Source organism: Myotis yumanensis, unplaced genomic scaffold (genome assembly GCF_028538775.1).
Source record: "Myotis yumanensis isolate MYYU_CA2020_CCGP unplaced genomic scaffold, mMyoYum1.0.hap1 SCAF_19, whole genome shotgun sequence".
In the NCBI taxonomy this organism is placed as follows: domain Eukaryota; kingdom Metazoa; phylum Chordata; class Mammalia; order Chiroptera; family Vespertilionidae; genus Myotis; species Myotis yumanensis.
This window is the reverse complement of record NW_027223770.1, coordinates 10,712,010-10,731,924: the sequence shown is the minus strand read 5'-3', so window position 1 is coordinate 10,731,924 and position 19,915 is coordinate 10,712,010. Positions and strand designations below refer to the sequence as shown.

Genomic DNA, 19,915 nt, shown 5'->3' with positions numbered 1-19,915 from the left:
CCAGCAGGAGCTACAGAGATATCTGCAGATTCCTCTTCTTTGTATCGGGTTTAGAAGTGTCCATGCAAGGTCCAGCTGTGAAACAAGGCAGGCTGGTGCTGGTGTGGGCCTTGGGCCTTTTATTGATAGCTTAATTATGGTGTGCTTGGTGTGGTCCTTTTTGGATTCCTCCTGTTTGGGGTTCTTTGTGCTTCCTGGACTTGTAAGTCTATTTCTTTCACCAGGTAGGGGAGGTTTTCTGTCATTATTTCTTCAAATAGGCTTTCAGTATCTTGCTCTTTCTCTTCTTCTGGCACCCCCATAATTCAGATGTTGGTATGCTTGAAGTTGTCCCAGAGAGTCCTTACACTATCTTCATATTCTTGGATTCTTTTTTCTTTTTGCTCTTCTGGTTGGATGTTTTTTGCTTCCTCATATTTCAAATCGTTGACTTGATTCTCGGGATCCTCTAGTCTACTGTTGAATCCCTGTATATTATTCTTTATTTCAGTCAGTGTATGCCTAATTTCTGACTGGTCCTTTTCCATTTTTTGGCATTCTCACTAAGATCCTTGAAGGTCTCACTAAGTTCCTCAGAGGTTTCTAGAAGATTCTTGAGTAACCTTATAACTGTCGTTTTGAACTCTATATCCAGTAGTTTGCTTTCTTCCATTTCTTTTATTTGTGACATGTTTTTTTGTCTCTGCATTTTGGCTTCTTCCCTGTGTTTGTTTCTATGTATTGGGTAACTGCTGAGTCTCCTTGAGTTGATAGAGTGGCCTCGTGTAATAGGTGTCCTTTAGGGCCCAGTGGTTCAGCCTCCCCGATCATCTGAGGTGGACATTCTTGGTGCACCCCTTTGTGGCCTGTGTGCACAGTCTTCTTGTAGTTGAGCCTTGATTGCTGTTGGTGTCACTGGGAGGAATTGACCTCCAGGCCAATTGGCTGTGGGGACCAGCAGCAACTACAGTGGGAGAACTGCTGTGCAAGAGACAACCTTATGGAGCAGGACTTGCTTCAGTGGGGCTTTGGTGCTCACTGAGTCTGCCCCTTGAGTGTATCATTTATGGATGTGAAGAGTTGTAATCTGGTATGATCTCACACTGACCATTGGGTACACTGGCTCTTGGGTCTCCAGGGAGGTGCAAAGTCAGCCACTGCCTAGGACCACCCAGCAGGAGCTACAGAGAGAGTTACAGATTCCTCTTCTTTGTATCGGGTTTAGAAGTGTCCATGCAAGGCCCAGCTGTGAAGCAAGGAAGGCTGGTGCAGGCCTTGGGCCTCTTATTGATAGCTTTGGGGCTCCCTGACCAAACTGCAGCTAGTTTGACAGGTTTTAGGCCATTCATATGCAAAAGCCACTGCACACAGCCTAGATGGGGTTGTAAATTGGGTGGGGTGGGGCCTCAGGGAATTTCCAGGGCGGAGCAAACAGAAATGGCTGCTAGTCAGCCCTGTACCAGGGAGGTCCCAGCAGGGGACCAATGACCACTGTGAGCACCTCCGTCTGGAAGAAAGTCACCCCCAAATTCCTGCCCCAATGCCAGACAGTCCAGTTTCTCCCCATATATGTCTGGGTCCCCCAGAGCCTCGCCCAGCACTGGAGCTCAGAGGAAGTGGGAGCTTGTAAATTCAGTTCACAGTGCCAGCCTTTTAAGAGGAGCAGCTGGGTCTCCAGCAGCCTCTGTGTCACTCAGTCCCAGTCCACACTGGTTTGGACTTCTTTTCCTAGCTCTGGAACCCTGGGCTGGGGTCTGATGTGAGGCTGAGACCCCTCGCTCCTCTGGGCAGTCTCCGCAGAGGCGATCTCCCTCCCGATTAAAAAAGTGGCACACCCCTCTGCACTTCCACATCTCCTGCCAGTCTCAATGTGCTTTCTCCTTTACCTCTCTAGTTGTAGTACTTCCACTCAGCCAGCTTTCCCGTGGTTCTGGATAACAGTTGTTCTGTATTTTAGTTGTAATTTTGACGTGGTTGTGGGAGGCAGCAAGTGTGGGCATTTACCTATGCCGCCATCTTGTTTCCTCCTCGATGTTTTGTCTCTTGAATCCTGGCAGCTGGGATGAAGGGTGTGTCCCTCAGACTGGTTTTGCGGTTGTTCTGCCAGGTGTTTTAGGAGGATCACAGACTGGGAGTTAATTTCGAGTTAATGTCTCAGCATGTGAGTTCTTAGACCAGTGATGGTGAACCTTTTGAGCTAGGTGTGTCAGCATTTTGAAAAACCCTAACTTAACTCTGGTGCTGTGTCACATATAGAAATTTTTTTTTTTTTTTTCGCTAAAAGTATTACAAAGGGTATTACATAAGTGTCCTTTTTTTCCCCCCCGCCCTTGACAAACCCCTGCCCTCCCTTACCCCTCAGTGTCTTATGTCCATTAGTTATGCTTATATGGATGCATACATATAGAAATTTTTTAATATTTGCAACCATAGTAAAACAAAGACTTATATTTTTTATATTTATTTTATATATTTAAATGCCATTTATCAAAGAAAAATAAACCAAAAAAATGAGTTTGCGTGTCACCTCTGACACGCGTGTCATAGGTTCGCCATCACTGTCTTAGACTATGCAGGTAGGGTCAATTCAAACCCCACACCTGCCTGGCCTTTTCCCATCCACCTCTGCAGCAGCACAGCCGCATTTACTGATCAGCAGACTCACAGACAAAACAAAGGCTTTCATCTACTAAAGTATCTTCATCTCATCGGGAGGCCACAGCAGCTGCCTAAGTACACAGCCTCTGTTGCCCCTTCTCCGGTGAGAGTGGGTATGATTGTGACCAATGAGAGCCTTTGGCGTCTGTAGGTCACTTAGATTCATAAAAGCCACAGCACCTTTTCCCATCAATCCTTTATACTTTGTTAGTCACCCTAAACTAGATGCAGTCCCACCCAACAAAGGAAGCACACACAACAGAAATGATCACTTACCATTTCCTCACTTATCATTCCTGTTAACTCACCCGTTCCCAAGGAAACTGTGCAGTGTGAAACCAAGGTCATTCTGAGGCTGGCCTACATCAGTCCAAGCCTGGGATTAATCTTTTTCTCATGGGTCTGCGGGTTGAAAAACAATGTGGAGCCCTAGCCGGTTTGGCACAGTGGATAGAACGTCAGCCTCCGTCCAAAGGCACATGCCTGGGTTGTGGGCTCGGTCCCCAGTAGGGGGTGTGTAGGAAGCAGCTGATCAGTGATTCTCTCTCATCATTGATGTTTCTCGCTATCCTCCCTTCCTCATCAATAAATATATATATATATGAAACAACAATTTGGATTTACTATGGCATTCTCAGCTCTAACTCCCCACTCTGCACAGGCCTAGGACTTTGTCCGCTGCCCTGCCTGGACATTATAATCACTTTTGTTACCACGATTGACTGTTCCCATCTCCCTTCACCAAGGGTAGCCACCGGGTGTCATCTTCTGTTACTGGCCCTGGTAATTCCTCTTACTTCCTTGAGAGTTCTGTTCAGCTCTGGATTTGAAAGGATGTTTACTCTACCTTATCAAGCATTTATAAATACTTTTAACATTTCTAGGTGTTTGTAGTATATTTTCAGATTGTCTAATTCAAAATACTGCATTAGAAGAAATTTGAAGCTACTCAAACAGCCTGAGTTCAAATTCTGACACCTCCCCAGCAATATAATCTTTGGCCAGGTACTTAGCCCCTCTGAACATTCTCCAGGCATGACATAGGGAGATTAATACCTCAAGGACTTGTTGTGAGATTGCGTTATTATCAAGGGTAAAGCTCAAACACCTTAATATGGTTTACAAAGTTCTGAACAGAGCCCTGCCAAAGACTTCAGCCTGTTCTCACACTTCCCAGACACACTCCATTATAATAAATTACATGTACATCATAAATTATTCCCCTCTCTAGCTTCTAAGCCTTTAGACATAGTGTTCCTTTTTTCTGAATCTTCTCCTCCCCTGTCCACTCTCCCTTACTAATCCTTCATACCTCAATTTAGATATCAATTTCTCTAGGAAGTTGTCCCCACTGATTCCCAAACCTGGATTAGATCTACTGAGAGTCCCAGGTCACCTATGACATCTTGCATTTGCCCATCATAGCACTCAACAGCCTGTTTACTTGTCGAAACGTTACTTGAGGGGAAGGTTTTTTGGCTGTTTTGTTCACTGTTGTGTCCCTAGCTCCTCACAAAGCCTGGCACTCAGCTCAGTACATGGTAGCTATTGTGTTTATCAGCACCTCCATCTGTCATAATTCTCAAATGTCTAATTGTTGTATAAATAACCCTTAAGTATGCCAAGAAGCTTAGAGTTCAGTTACGAGACTAACAAGGGCATGCATTGTGTCAGAGCCACATTTCAGGCCTTTGATTTTCACTTGCTCAGTCATTTACCCTTTTTACACTAGGAACTAACCCAGGAGTGTGATGAAAAGAAATCCCAGTATGATAGCTGTGCAGCAGGCCTCGAAAGCAATCGGTCCAAATTGGAACAGGTAAGAAGACAGTTTTTAGTTGAAGAATTTAGCAAACACTGTGTGCATATTTTCACTATACCAGTGTCAAAAGATTCCTGTATCTTTTCCCTCATCCCCTGAGTCTGTCTCCTGGTTCCAGAGATCTTTATTTCTTCAGACTCAGTATGTGCACCCTGAACTCTCCATCTGCACCGCTACCACCACATCCAGGCCCCCATCCTGTCTTCCTAGATGCCCCAGTAACCCAGCGCCTGCTCTCCCACTTCCACTCCTGCCTTCCTTTGGTTTGTCCTCCAGAGAGCAGCCAAAGAGACCAGAGTAAAACTTAGGCCACCCTCCAATGTCTTCCTGTTGCACTTAAAACCCAACTTTCAAACTTAGGTCTCCCAGGCCCCACCTGCCTCGGGAACTCTACATCCTTGTGCTCTGCTCCTCCTCCGAGGGGATCCAGCCACACCGGCAGTCTACTTGTTCTGCAAACAGGCCAACCTTGTTTTCTGCATGCACTCTTCTCTCTCTGGACCCCCATCTCTTTGCTTTGATCTCTATTTCATCATCCCAGTCTCACCTAAATATCACCTCCTCCTAGAGATCTCCCCTGATCACCCTATCTAATTTTGCCTGCTCAGTCACCCTATCACATTCTGCTGAATTTTCTTCATCGTATTCATCCCCATCAAAAATGACCTTCATTATGTGTCTCCTTGTTATGTCTGTTTCCTCTTCTTCAATGAGAGCAGGGACTTATTTGTCTGTTCACTGCTGTGTCCCAGCACCTGACACAGAGCTGGGCATACAGTAGGTATGTAATAAATGAATAACTGAACGTGCAATGTTAGGGTCCTATGAGTCGTCTCTAGAAAAGATTGCAGCCTTGTCTGTTACAGTAAACAGAGTTACAGTTGCAGAAGAGGAAATGACTGCTGGCATTTCTTTTGTTGTGCATTCAGTCATCCTCTCTGCATCCGACTATGCTTTCAGCATGGTGCCCATTTAAAATGATGTGTTTGTTGTAGGAAGTCAGAGGACTCCGTGAAGAATGTCTTCAAGAAGAAAGTAAATACCATTATACAAATTGTATGATTAAGGTGAGACAAAGAAAGGGAATCACAAACTTTCCTGAGATTTTTCTGTATCAAGAACTTAACTTAAAACTTAGTCTTTCCACTTAGAACCTGGAAGTACAACTTCATCGCGCTGTTGATGAGATGAAGGCATATGTCTCTTCTGACCAACAAGAAAAAAGAAAGGCAATTAGGCAAGTAATTTTGTTGTTTTTTATACTGAGTTACTTAATGTTTCACCTATAGAAGTTTTTTTGTTGGAAGAGGGATAGAGAGCTAGAAACATCGATGAGAAAGAAACATCGATTCAGCTCCCTCCTGCACACTCCCCACTGGGTATGTGCCCGCAACCAAGGTACATGCCCTTGACCGGAATCGAACCTGGGACCCCTCAGTCCGAAGGCCAACGCTCTATCCACTGAGCCAAACCGGTTAGGGTCACCTATAGAAGTTTTATAAATATAGTGGAACCTCGGTTCTTGGACTTAATTTGTTCTGGAAGGCTGTTCGAGAAACGGTTTGTTTGAAAGCCGAATCATTTTCCCCCATTAGAAATAATGTAAATTGAATTTATCCATTCCAGACCCCCACATTATTCCCTGTTTTAACTTTTCTTTTATACAGTACCTGTCTAATGTACTATTTAATCTATAAATAAACACTTCTCTTCTTAAATTTATGAAACCAACCCGTGCTAGCCTTAAAAGAATTTTTCATATATCACTGCCTCCCACATGCTATCTGTCACCTGCTAACTGCTTTTCCTTGATCCAATTAACAACAGGCTTTCTACCTATTCATTCCCTGTGATTGTTGTTTTGTGAGCACTTTCACACCCTTAGCAACCTTAGCACTCTTGACAGCCGCTTTGTATTTTAAAATTGTGCTAATCGTGGGTTTCTGCCAGCAACAAAAGCATTCTATCCTGCCCTAACTGGTTTGGCTCAGTGGATAGACCGTCGGCCTTTGGACTGAAGGGTCCCAGGTTTGATTCTGGTCAGGGGCATGTACCTTGGTTGCGGGCACATACCCAGTGGGGAGTGTGCAGGAGGCAGCTGATCGATGTTTCTAACTCTCTATCTCTTCCCTTCCTCTCTGTAAAAAATCAATAAAATATATTTAAAAAATAAATAAATTAAATAAATAAATAAAAAGCATGCTATTCTATGTTTATTGCCTTCATTCTATACCTCAACTTTTTGTCATGCTGAGGTATAGCATGAAAAGGTTGTCAGGTCAAAAGCTGAAGTTTTAGTCCACAACTGAGACATTTTTTCCCGGTGAACAACTTGGTTGAGAACTGAACTGTTCATGATGGGAGACATTTGAGAAACGAGGTTTGACTGTAAAATGAAGTTATGAAATTTGGAGTACTTAAATAAGTAGATACTAAGATATTATTAAGGTTTATTTCTTGTTAAACATCTTTTGGATAGTCTAGCCCTGTTAAGTAAATAGGAATATGTATAATTTCCTTTCTTGCTTGCTTATTTTTTTTTTGTCACAAAAGATATATACAATAAAATTTGCCATTGTAACCATTTTAGGTGTACAATTCAGTGCATTGATTACATTCACATTGTTGTGCACCCATCACAACTATATATTACCAAAACTTCCATCACCATAGACAGAAACTCTTGTAATCATTAATAATTCCCCATTAATAATTCTCCCTTGTGAGAAATACATATAATTTGATAGTTTTTTTGTGTTGTTTTTTTTTTTTTAGTAAGCACTAAGGTTTGTCTGTTTTTAAAGTCCCCTGTGGCTTGGACTCTAGTCATCTGCCGGCTAATTGTACAGTGTGAGTGACTGTGTTTCAGCTAGAAACTATGTGACTGCAGTGTGCCCGCCTTCAGAACAAGGAAGCGGTGCCAATACCACTAGCCCTTATATGGTGATTCTTTTGGTCATCATAGCTTGCAGCAAACTGTAATAAATCAAATGCTGCCTTACAAATACATTTAGAGTTGAATTGCTAGCTCGGATAGAATACAGTAATTGAACAAGATACACTTTCTTTCCCCCTAGCACGCTTCAGATGTTTTGCTTTTATCATCCAGTAAGAACTCAAAATGTAGGATTCATATTTATTCTAGATTGCAGTTGAGATTTCTAGTGGCATGTACATTAATGTTAGAGGAAGGAATCTAAAACTGGGAACGTCTTGGCAGAGTCTAAATTTTTTTTATATATAATGCACTGAAATGCAAGCCAGACTGAAGATATCCTATAAATAGAATGTTTTTCTAATACTATAACATACTAAACACATTAAATGTACTTATTCAGATTCTTTCATTGAATATAAACTTAGCTCAAATAAATCTATGTGGTCAATGCTAATATTTCAAAAATGTGAGAACTTAATTTTGTTCTTGAAAAATGAAATGTTAGAAATTAAGTTCTATTTCTTTCAAAATTACCAATATAAGTAATATAGAAGGAAATATTGATACTGAACTATTGGTTTCCTGATCAGTTTTCCTCATCATCATTTTTTTAATTAAATGTTTATTGTTCAAATTATCCCAGTTGTTCCTCTTTTTTCCCCCCATAGCTCCCCTCCACCCGGTTCCTACCCCAACCTCTGCCCTTACCCCCCCACACTGTCCTCATCCATAGGTGTACAATTTTTGTCCAGTCTCTTCCCGCACCCCCCACACCCCTTTCCCCCTGAGAATTGTCAGTCCACTCCCTTTTTATGCCCCTGATTCTATTATATTCCCCAGTTTATTCTGTTCATCAGATTATTTATTCACTTGATTTTTAGATTCACTTGTTGATAGATATGTATTTGTTGTTCATAATTTTTATCTTTACCTTTTTCTTCTTCTTCCTCTTCTTAAAGAATACCTTTCAGCATTTCATATAATACTGGTTTGGTGGTGATGAACTCCTTTAGCTTTTTCTTATGTGTGAAGCTCTTTATCTGACTTTCAATTCTGAATGATAGCTCTGCTGGGTAAAGTAATCTTTTTTTTTATTGCTTAAAATATTACAAAGGGTATTACATATGTGTCCTTGTTTTTTCACCACCCTTGACAATCCCCTGGCCTCCCCTACCCCCCAGTGTCTTATGTCCATTGGTTTTGCTTATATGCACGCATACAAGTCCTTCGGTTGATCTCTTACCCCCCTCCCTCCTGCCCCCCAACCCTCCCTGGCCTTCCCACTGCAGTTTGACAATCTGTTTGAGGCAGCTCTGCCTCTGTATCTATTATTGTTCAAAAGTTTATAATGGTCTCTATTATCCATGAATGAGTGAGATCATGTGGTATTTTTCCTTCATTGACTGGCTTATTTCACTTAGCATAATGCTTTCCAGTTCCATCCATGCCATTGCAAATGGTAAGAGTTTCTTCTTTTTTACAGCAGCATAGTATCCCATCGTGTAGATTGTTCCTTCTTTTAAGGCTAGTAGGGGTTGGTTTCATAAATTTAAGATGGGCACTTAGGCTGTTTCCAGATCTTAGCTATGGTGAATTGTGCTGCTATGAACATAGGGGTGCATATATCCTTTCTGATTGGTGTTTCTGGTTTCTTGGGATATATTCCTAGAAGGGGTTCACAGGGTCAAATGGGAGTTCCATTTTTAGTTTTTTGAGGAAACTCCATGCTGTCTTCCATAGTGGCTGCACCAGTCTGCATTCCCACCAGCAGTGCACGAGTGTTCCTTTTTCTCCACATCCTCTCCAGTACTTGTCGTTTGTTGATTTGTTGATGATAGCCAGTCTGACAGGTGTGAGATGGTACCTCATTGTTGTTTTGGGTAAAGTAATCTTGATTGTAGGTTCTTGCTATTCATCACTTTGAATATTTCTTGCCACTCCCTTCTGGCCTGCATAGTTTCTATTGAGAAATCAGCTGACAATCTTATGGGTACTCCCTTGTAGGTAACTAACTGTTTTTCTCTTACTGCTTTCAAGATTCTCTTTTTGTCTTTTGCTCTTGGCATTTTAATTATGATGTGTCTTGGTGTGGTCCTCTTTGGATTCCTTTTGTTTGGGGTTCTCTGAGCTTCCTGGACTTATAAGTCTATTTCTTTCACCAGGTGGGGGAAGTTTTCTGTCATTATTTCTTCAAATAGGCTTTCAATATCTTGCTCTCTCTCGTCTTCTGGCACCCCCATAATTCGGATGTTGGTTCCCTTGAAGTTGTCCCAGAGGCTCCTTATACTGTCTTCATATTTTTGGATTCTTTTTTCTTTTTGCTTTTCCGGTTGGGTGTTTTTTTTTGCTTCTTCGTATTTCAAATCTTTGACTTGATTCTTGCGATCCTCTAGTCTGCTTTTGGATCTCTGTATAATATTCTTTATTTTAGTCATTGTATGCTTAATTTCTAGTTGGTCCTTTTTCATATCCTCAAGGGTCTCACTAGATTTATCGAGGGTCTCACTAAATTTATTGGCGGTTTCTAGAAAATTCTTGAAAAACCTTATAACTGTGGTTTTGAACTCTATATCCAGTAGTTTGCTTTCCTCCACTTCTGTCATTTGTGACCTGTTTCTTTGTCTCCGCATTTTGGCTGCTTCCTTGTGTTGATAGAGTGGCTTTCTGTGCTAGGTGTCCTATAGGGCCCAGTGGCTCAGCCTCCCCAATTTCCTGAGGTGGACACTCTTGACGTACCCCTTTGTGTGCTTTGTGCACAGTCGTGTTGTAGTTAAGCCTTGATGGTTGTGTATCACTGGGAGGAATTGACCTCCAGGCCAATTGGCTGTGAGAATCAGCTGTGTCTGCAGTGGGAGAACTTCTGTGCTGGAGACACCCTTATGGGGCAAGACTTGCTTCAGTGGAGCTTTGGTGCTCACTGAGTCTGCCCCCTGAGTGTGTCCCTTATGGATCTGAGGAATTGTAATCTGGATGGTCCCACTCTGACCACTGGGTACACTGGCTCTTGGGTCTAAGGAGGTACTAATTTAGCCTCTGCCAGCAAGAGCTACGGAGAGATCTGCAGATTCCTCTTCTTTGTTTGGGGTTTGGAGGTGCCCAGATGAGGCCCAGCTGTGAAGCAATGCAAGCTGCTGTGGGGCCTTGGGCCTTCTTTAGGATGTTCTGGGTCTCTCTGACCCAGCTGCAGTTTGTTAGGTAATTTTAGATTGCAAAGGGCCAGTCCATTCATAGGCAAAAGCCTCTGCGCACAGCTTGGGTGGGGTGGGGTCTCAGGGAATCAACAGGGCGGAGCAAACAGCTATGGCTGATCCTCAGCCCTGCCCTACGAGGCCCCTGGTCTCAGTGTCCCGCGGTAATCTCTGCAAGCACCTCTGAGAGAAAGCCGCCCTCGAGTTCCGCCCGATGCCAGACAGTCCAGTTTCTCCCCGTATGAGTCTGGGTCCTCAGAGTCTTGCCCGGAACTGGAGTTCAGAGCAGTTGGGAGCTTGTGTTTCCCTCCCGATTGAAAAAGACAACCGTGTCCTCAGTTGCCAGCCCTTTCCATGTGCACCTCTGTACCTCTGCACTTTACTTCCGCACCTCCTCTGAGTCTCAGTGTGCTTTGCTCTTTCCTTCTAGTTGTAGAATTTCCACTCAGCCAGCCTTCCTGTGGTTCTGGATGATGTCCGTTTTGTCTTTTCGTTGTATTTTTTTAAATATATTTTATTGATTTTTTTTACAGAGAGGAAGAGAGGAATAGAGAGTTAGAAACATCGATGAGAGAGAAACATCAATCAGCTGCCTCCTGCACACTCCCCACTGGGTATGTGCCCGCAACCAAGGTACATGCCCTTGACTGGAATCGAACCTGGGACCCTTGAGTCCGCAGGCCACGCTCTATCCACTGAGCCAAACCGGTTAGGGCTCGTTGTATTTTTGAAGTGGTTGTGCGAGGCAGCAATTTCAGGTGTTTACCTATGCTGCCATCTTGGTTTTTTCCTCCTCATCATCATTTTAAAAATTATTATAACCTTTATCATTCTTTAGTTTCCCTATAGAAAAATATTAGGCCCTGACTAGAGTCATACATTATAAGAATATTATTAATTTAATAGAGTTACTATACTCTTAAACTCACTGATACATGTTTAAAATATTATTACTATTATAGACAAAATATTTTTATTATTTCATTTTCTACTTTTGTGGTACTTTTTGGTTTTGAAAGATTGCGAATTTGAATTTATTTAAAGAGATAGCATGTTTTATTTCAAAGTACTAGAGAGGAACTATAAAATTGGTTTCTAACCTAATTTCCCCAGTCCCTAGTTTTGTTACCTTGAGCACATCACTTCCTCATTATGTAAGATAAGGTAAACAATGTATACCACAGAAGATCAAGTTGAATGTGTGTGCAGCAGTGCTTGGAAATAGCATAGTATGAGTTCTTGCAGCATAAGGACCACTATCTGTCCTATTTGCTTCTTTTTTTTTTAAAATATGTTTTTATTGATTTTTTTAGAGAAAGAAGAAGGGAGAGGGAGAGAGAGAGAAACATTGATGATAAAAACACATCGATCAGCTGCCTCCTGCACGCCCCCTACTGGGGATTGAGCCTGCAACCTGGGTATGTGCCCTGACCAGGAATCGAACCCTGACCTCCTGGTTCATAGGTCGACACTTGCTGGGGCTGACCAGCAGACTGTGAGTGATGGGTGAATGATTACTCTGACACACGTTTCTGTGAAACAGAGGGCTAAGGGACTGCTTGGGTTGAGAAACCAAACAGCCCCATTCGCCTGCCTCCTTAGGCCTTTATTGTAACAATAGCTTGATCTAAAACTAACTATTAGACACTATCAGTAGGGTAAGCATCCTTGAGAAGACACATGCATCTGTAGTGTCCTTTAAGCAAGGACTTCTAAAGACTAAACATAAAGATGCCAATAAAACACCTGGGGGCTCAGACTTGTTTGGAAAAGGCAAGGCAGGGGCTGCCACCTTTGGCAAGGTCCACCAAGAGGCCCCTTGACCTCTTGGAGACTCCTCCTTACAGACTTTTCAACCAAGTCCTATGATTCCCCACAGATACTCAACCACTGAGCCACACCTATCTGGCCTGTTTGCTTCTTGAAGCCCCAGGGCATGCTTGGTACATAACAGGTGCTGCGTAATTATCTCTCAAATAAATTAAAATTATGGATTAATGTCATGGGAAAAGAGTATGAGCCTGTTGATTTCTTTTCTTTAAATACACACACACACACACACACACACACACATATCAGAGAGGAAGGAAGAGGGAGAGAGGGATAGAAACATCAATTATGAGAGAAAATCATTGATCGGCTGCCTCCTGCACACTCCCCACTGGGGATCGAGCCCGCAACCTGGGCATGTGCCCTTGACTGGAATCAAACCTGGGAGCCCCAGTCCACACAGGTCAATGCTCTATCCACTGAGTCAAATCAGCGAGGGCGAGCCTGTTGATTTCTTGATAAAATATCAATGGAAATTCTAAAACAATGTGGACATTTCTCAGGCCTAGGGTAATAAATGAAATATTTAAAGCAATTTGAACTATAACCATGTGTTCTTCTTAAGCTAGTATGTCATTTACATCTTCCTGGCTATTTTTTCACTGGAGAGCTGGAAAGGCAAACAGTTTGACGTAGTGTCTCATAAATTCTAAGAGCAAAATGAAGGTCCATCAAGATTGTGTTTATCCCCTCACTTCTGTGCCCAAATTCTACCTTCACTTCAGCTCTATAAGCACATGGGGTCCTTTTGACTGACATTGTTTCTATTCTAATCACATTCACCTCCCTTTTTGCAGAAATGCAAATCTTCCTTCACTTAGACTGCTAGGGTTTCTCTTGTGATCTGTGATTTCTTAGATTCTCAGTTTTGTGTTGTCTAATTTCTTTGTAAATACCTACTATAGTGTAGTTTACACAGAAACCTAGTATTTTTTCCATCCAAATTTGAGGTCTAAAGTCTCTCTTCATCCTTTAATCTTTGTCCTTAATAGTTTAAATCTCACTTTTTGTCTTATGTAGTATCAAGATATAATTATACTTTTGCTGAAAAATGTAATACAGCCCTGACCAGGTTTGCTCAGTGGATAGAGCATCGGCCTTTGGACTGAAGGGTCCCAGGTTCGATTCCAGTCAAGGGCATGTACCTTGGTTGCGAGGCAACTGATCGATGTTTCTCTCCCATCGTTGTTTCTAACTCTCTATCCCTCTCCCTTCCTCTCTGTAAAAGAAAATCAATAAAATATATTTTTTTAAAAATGTAATACAAAGTTATTTGTATTTTTACATTAAAATTTTGCAGTTTTTGTTAGATTACAAAAGAAATACAAAAAGTAACCATTATGAAATATAGTACACAAAAATGGAATGTTGTCCACATTGCCATGCCTCAGAAATGTCTAATGTTAATATTTTGATGTACATTATTCCATGTTTTTTTCCCATGCATTTGCTACTGTGTGTGTGTGTGTGTGTGTGTGTGCTAGCAAGTGCATGGGAAATTTTTTTATGTGTATACAAAAATAAAATTAAACTACACATACAGTTTTTCTCTTAATAGTTTATCTAGAATTCTTTCCACTTTGGTATTTATAGAGCTACCTCATTCTTTTTTATAGCTCTCTATTATTCCTTTAAACAGAGTACTATAATTTATTTAAACATTTCCCCATCTATCAGCTTTCGTTTGTTTGCAGATATTCACTGTTATAAACAGTGGTGAAGTAAATGGTTTTTGTTTTTATCTTTATTTTATGAGAGTTTTTTTGTAGCATGACTTCCTAGAACTGGAATTTCAGGGTTAGATGCTATCTAGCGTTTATTTTAATATATATCCTTTCTCCCTTTTGCAAACCTCCTCAAAAACAAAGTAATTTAAGCAAATGGCTTGCCATTGCTTTAAGGGTAGATTACTAAGAAGTAGTACTTAACATTTTAATTCTCTTAATTCTATGCGATGTTTTGTCTTTTTTCCCCTTAAATTATTGTTTACTCTAGTGTACTTCTAAAAACTGACTAAGGATGAGGAAATGAAATATTTGATAATGGGTTTTCTTCTGACTCCAGTACTCTAAATTTCATTGTTTAATATATTTAGGTAGATACATTAATGTTTTATGTTCAAATCAATTGAAGTTAAATTATTATGTTGACTCTCTAGGGAACAGTATACCAAAAATATTGCTGAACAAGAAAATCTTGGAAAGGTAAGAATTTTTTATTTATTTTAGTTACTTATTTACTTTTAATATATTTTTATTGATTTCAGAGAGGAAGGGAAAGAGAGTGATAGAAACATCAATGATAAGAGAGAATCATTCATCAGCTACCTCTTGCACGCCTTACACTGGGGATCGAGCCTGTAACCCGGGTATATGCCCTTGACCGGAATAGAACCGGGACCCTTCAGTCCGTTGACCCTCTATCCACTGAGCCAAATCAGTTGGGCTATTTTTTTTTTAATATGTCTAATTCAGTTTTCCAATACATGGTTATGACATTGTCATTAATTTTTAAAAGATTTAGTACAGTTTTCCTTTTGTTCATCCTCACTGGAGGATATTCTTCCATTGATTTCTAGAGAGAGTGGGAGGAAGGGGTAGAGACACATCAGTGTGATAGACACATATCAATTTGGTCGTCTCCCGCACAAGCCCTGGCCAGGGCCGAGGACCCAACCCACAACCGAGGCACATGCCTTTGACCGGACTCAAACCAGGGACCCCTCAGTCCGCAGTCCGAAGCTCCATCCACTGAGCCAAACCAGCCAGGGCTTTCATACAGTTTTCAAAGGGAAATGGGATCCTTCTTAAGCCTTTTTAAAGATATAGATACTTCCTTGGGAATTTAGTTTTATGAAAGTGAAGGCACAACCCTGGCTAGTGTGGCTCAGTTGCTTAGAGCATTATCTGTAGACTGAAAGGTTGTGGGTTCATTTCCAGGTCAGGGCACATACCCAGGTTTTGGGTTCAATTCCCGGTCAGGAATGTGTGGAAGGCAACCAATCAATGTGTCTCTCTCATATCAGTCTCTCTCTCTCTCTCTCTCTCTCTCTCTCTCTCTCCCTCCCTCCCTCCTTCTCCCTCTTCCTCTCCCTCTCCCTCCCTCCCTCCCTCTTTTTTCCCTCCCTCTCACTCTCCCTCTCTTCCACTCTCTAGAAATCAGTGGAAAAAATATCCTCGGGTGAGGAGTAACCAAAAAATAATGAATTAATTATATATGAAAGTCAGTTGCATTCATAAGTTAAAGGTTTCAAATACATGTGGGTGTGAGGCAAATTAAACTTAATATTTCTGATACAGTACCCACATCCTGTCTTTGGTTCTTTAAATAACTTTTATAGATTGTTAGGATTTTGACAAGGAAATTATTCCAACAATATAAGAAAAGTTACAGTTTAAGTAGCAACTTAATCTTAAAATCATGCTCAGAACTTTTAAAATTCTTGATCTCTTTGTTTTAGTTTATGAGGATAAAAATATTTTTTGTAAGATACTTTCTTTGTAACATAGACTTAAATAGGTGTATTAGCATGCCAGGTATTGTGTCAAAAATTTGCTGGCTATATTTAAATTATATTTTCTTAATTCTATTTTGTTTCCTATTGCTGATTGCTATTACCTTTGCTTTCATTAGCCATAGCTGAGAGGGCAGTTTTTAGTAAGTGGTTTGAATCTGGTCCTCAGCTTAGTTTAGCCTCTTATTTGGGCAAGTATCAACTACCAGTCTTCTCATTGGTGTCCTTAGATCAACCAGTAGCTCAGTTATATCCTAAAAGAGGGAAAGATGGGGATGCCTCTGTGTAGTCTGTTTGTGTCTTTGCTTGCTTTTCTGTTTTTCTTGATGATTTCCCATGCTCGGTGTGAGTGTATTTCTGTCACTGTTCCCTCATGAGCGCTGTCATCTGCTCTGTTTCCTCTGCTCTCCTTCCTTTCTTGCCTCTCTTCGTCTCTGACTCTGTGCTACCCCTCCTTTCAGTCATTCTTCCTCAATTGGTCACAATATAGACCCAAAGTACATTTTTACAATTTACTGAAAAATGTTCTTATTCCCGTTTATAATTTGAGTCAGTGAGTAGAAGTTTTAGTAGGTGGAACCGTATCAGTTATTAGTAACAAAGATAATTCTAATAAGGATTTGGGCCGATTTAATAGTGTACTTTTTTTAAAAAAATCACTAAACATTCTCCTTTAGAAATATATGCATACATAGAGCATATACTGAGTCAGGAAAGAATACACTATTTAATAATAACATAACACATGATAGTTTATCATGTATTTTTTATATCTATTACATCATATGAAAAAAAACCTTATAAAGTAAATCCTATATAATAAAAGGCTAATATGCAAATTGTCCCCTTGACCAGGAGTTCGACCAGGGGGCAGGGCCAGCTGGCCAACTGCTCGTGGTTCCTCCCCCCGGCCAGCAGGCCGGCTGGACCCCACCCATGCACAAATTCGTGCACTGAGCCTCTAGTACTTTCATAAGTATCCCCTCTTATTGGCCTTAACTGACCATTTAGAAAACGGGAGTTTATAGGCATTCAGTGCCTTACTTAGAGCTTATGGCAAAGCCAAGGCTGAAACTCAAGTCTTCCAACTCCCAAATCTGTGTCGTTCTTTCAGTTCCAGTTTTCTGACTGCCTTTATTCCCTCCCGCTTTCTTTTATGTTTTTGTGTTGGTTTCTTTAACTGCAAGTTCTCATACGTCAATGGTAACTTTATTTAACTTGTATAACCTTAGTTTTCATACTTCATAGAAGAACCTGATTCAGTTGACTATTATTCATGAACTAGAGGCCCGATGCACGAAATTCGTGCAAGAGTAGGCCTTCCTTCTCCCAACTGCTGGCACCAGCTTCCCTCTGGCACCCAGGACCCAGGCTTCCCTCCAGCCCTGGCTTTATCCAGAAGGTCGTCTGGAAGGACGTCTGGTCTATTTAGCATAATATGCTTTTATTATTATAGATTGTACAAGGCATAGCATATTCTTCTGATTATGGCAATAGAAGTAAATCCCTGTAACTGAGATTTAATTATTCTTGATTTTTTTTTTTTTTTTTTTTTTACTATAGAAACTTCGGGAGAAACAAAAAGCTGTACGAGAAAGTCACGGTCCAAATATGAAACAAGTGAAAATGTGGCGTGATTTTGAACAATTGATGGAATGTAAGAAACAGTGCTTTCTGAAACAACAAAACCAAACTTCCATCGGTCAGGTAATTCAGGAGGGAGGAGAGGACCGGCTGATACTCTGAATTCATGTGTCGCCACTCGGGGTTTTAGCTGACACAACTTCTATAAGCATACTCCCGTGGTGTATTTCTTTTCTTGAAAGTGGTTTGTGCAACATTGTGCTTTCGGATTAGCCATTCCCTATTAAGCTTTTTTGGAAAATAATGTTAAGACAACAACAGATTTAGGTTTTAAAGTTTTTAATATGAAAAAAAGGCTTTTATTTTTGCTTAGTTTAGACATCAGGGGAGTCTTCTGAGTTTTATGAGATGGGAGATGAAGTTTACTATATGTAAATGTAAACATATGTCCATTAAGAAACATGTAGTTTTTTTTAAATGTAGTAACCCAATGGCTTAATGTTTTTCTTAATCTTTTTTTAACTTTAGAAGAATCTTTTAGGAACTAATATCTCTTGTTTTGAAGAAACATTTATCTGAAGTTCAGCAATTCCTACAGTTTCACTTCAGTTTCTTTTTCTTCTGTCAAATTCAAGAAAATTTAGTATTTTGAATAACATTCGTATTACTTAAAGGCAATAAAACTTGGTGTACATATCATGGCTATTTATTTAAAAATTAATATAGTTGTGTCAAAATTTATTTTTTAAGTAACAGTTATAGTATGTATTAAGTTTAAGGATTATCACTTATTTTCATCAAAAATCTAAAATAGTACTTAGGTCTTGGGAACTGTTATTTTAAATATAAAAAATGTCACAGAATACAGATGTTATCATGTGCTAAAACATTAGCACAGGATTCCAAGTGAAATTCAAGACTTCAAAGTGCTTCTAGTCTCTGCTTCATCTAGACAAGGTATTTGAAGATTCCTTTGATTTTTGCTTAAAAAAAGATATTAAATTTATATGCCACCATTTGTTTCATTTCAACTTTCAGATACATTTCAAAATGTTTTTCCTTTAGGTTTGGACACTCAAATATGAAATTGTTAGCATGTCCATCGTAGGTTAATTAGTTCTTTTTAGCTATCTTAAGGAGTGCAGGGGGGAGAGATTAATGTAGAAAAAAATTGTTTCTACTCCTGCTCAAAATATACACCCGTTGATTATAGCTTTGCATCTTTGTTCCCAAATGTGTCCTACTTGTATTTTTGTTTGAAAGTTTCTTTCTTGGTAATCAGAGAAACTTACTAGCATGGAGATTATTGGTAATTATAGAAGCTATCCCAAGAATCATTTACCAGGTAAGTGTAGAAGGAAACTTCTGACAAGTTTTAAGAAACAACGCATTTCTATGTTACTAAATGGTTTGATCTGGTCTTCAGCTTACTGGAGCCTCCTAGTTGGGCAGATATCAACCACCAGCCCCCTCCTTTGTGCCTTTAGCTCAGCTGTTAGATCAGCCACACTCTAAGAGAGTCAAGGCTGGGTTTCAATGTGTGGAAACAAACCCTTCTTAATTCACTGGTCAGGTTTTGAACATTGAGGTAGACATGTTTGTTCAGTGTTAGCTGCTGGCTTGTTATTGTTAAGTAGTAAGTGATTGATGTTCCTTGAACGAGAGCATGAATTCCTTTGCATATATTAGAAAAAAGACCAGATACCCTTTACAGAAACGGCATTTTATTTCCCAAAGGAAAGTCTACTTATAAAATGATTAAGCCTTGTGTTTAATTTTTTAGCCTTTACTATCTTTTGGTGCTCTTCTCTTCATTTTTCACATTGTTAACAACAGATACTCCAAGGAATGCTTTTAATTCTGACTTGATTATTGCTTGCCATTTTATTCCACACCGAAAGAGTATCTGGATTAAACACTAAGGCAGCCTCAAAATTACTTTAACTGAAGCAGAACATCATTATTGCTTCAAGAAAAGCAAATTGGGAAAAAAAAAAACCCTAACAGTACAAAGTTATTTATAGTTTTTATGTAACATTGGACATTTAGTAATGCAGCTTAATGGGTTTGGTACAGTGACTTTCCCACTCATGTCCAGATTTGATTGTAACATTAAACAGCGTTGACTAGCTCTAACTGTTTTGGACAGCTGGCACTAACAGAAGAAGAGCCTATTACATTTTTCCTTCAGGACGGATGCTCTAGCTGGCTAGTTGATGAAAGTACTTAATAGTTTTGGAAAATAATCTGTCTTCCACATGATGGCCCAAATAAAGGAGAAAAATGTAGCCTGCAAAACCTGCTTCTATGTTCACACATTTCCTTGTCCTGGGACTTAGTGCTGCCAACCATTGCATGAGACTCACTATATAAACTGTAAATTCCAAAGGCCATTGCTTATC

The 19,915-nt window shown here is 40.3% G+C and overlaps 1 protein-coding gene across 6 annotated transcripts in view; it reads left to right on the top strand.

The window, feature by feature from the left end:
• IFT81 (intraflagellar transport 81) overlaps window positions 1–18,197 on the top strand; it is a 192,661-nt gene extending 174,464 nt beyond the window's left edge. For all 6 annotated transcript variants that reach the window (XM_070399901.1, XM_070399900.1, XM_070399904.1 and 3 more), the window contains 5 exons: window positions 4,370–4,456; window positions 5,455–5,526; window positions 5,611–5,696; window positions 14,574–14,619; window positions 17,493–18,197. In XM_070399901.1, the coding sequence (XP_070256002.1) occupies window positions 4,370–4,456; window positions 5,455–5,526; window positions 5,611–5,696; window positions 14,574–14,619; window positions 17,493–17,675 (474 nt within the window). In that variant the 3' untranslated portion in view covers window positions 17,676–18,197. The remainder of the gene's footprint in view (window positions 1–4,369; window positions 4,457–5,454; window positions 5,527–5,610; window positions 5,697–14,573; window positions 14,620–17,492) is intronic.
• Window positions 18,198–19,915: the final 1,718 nt, after the last annotated feature.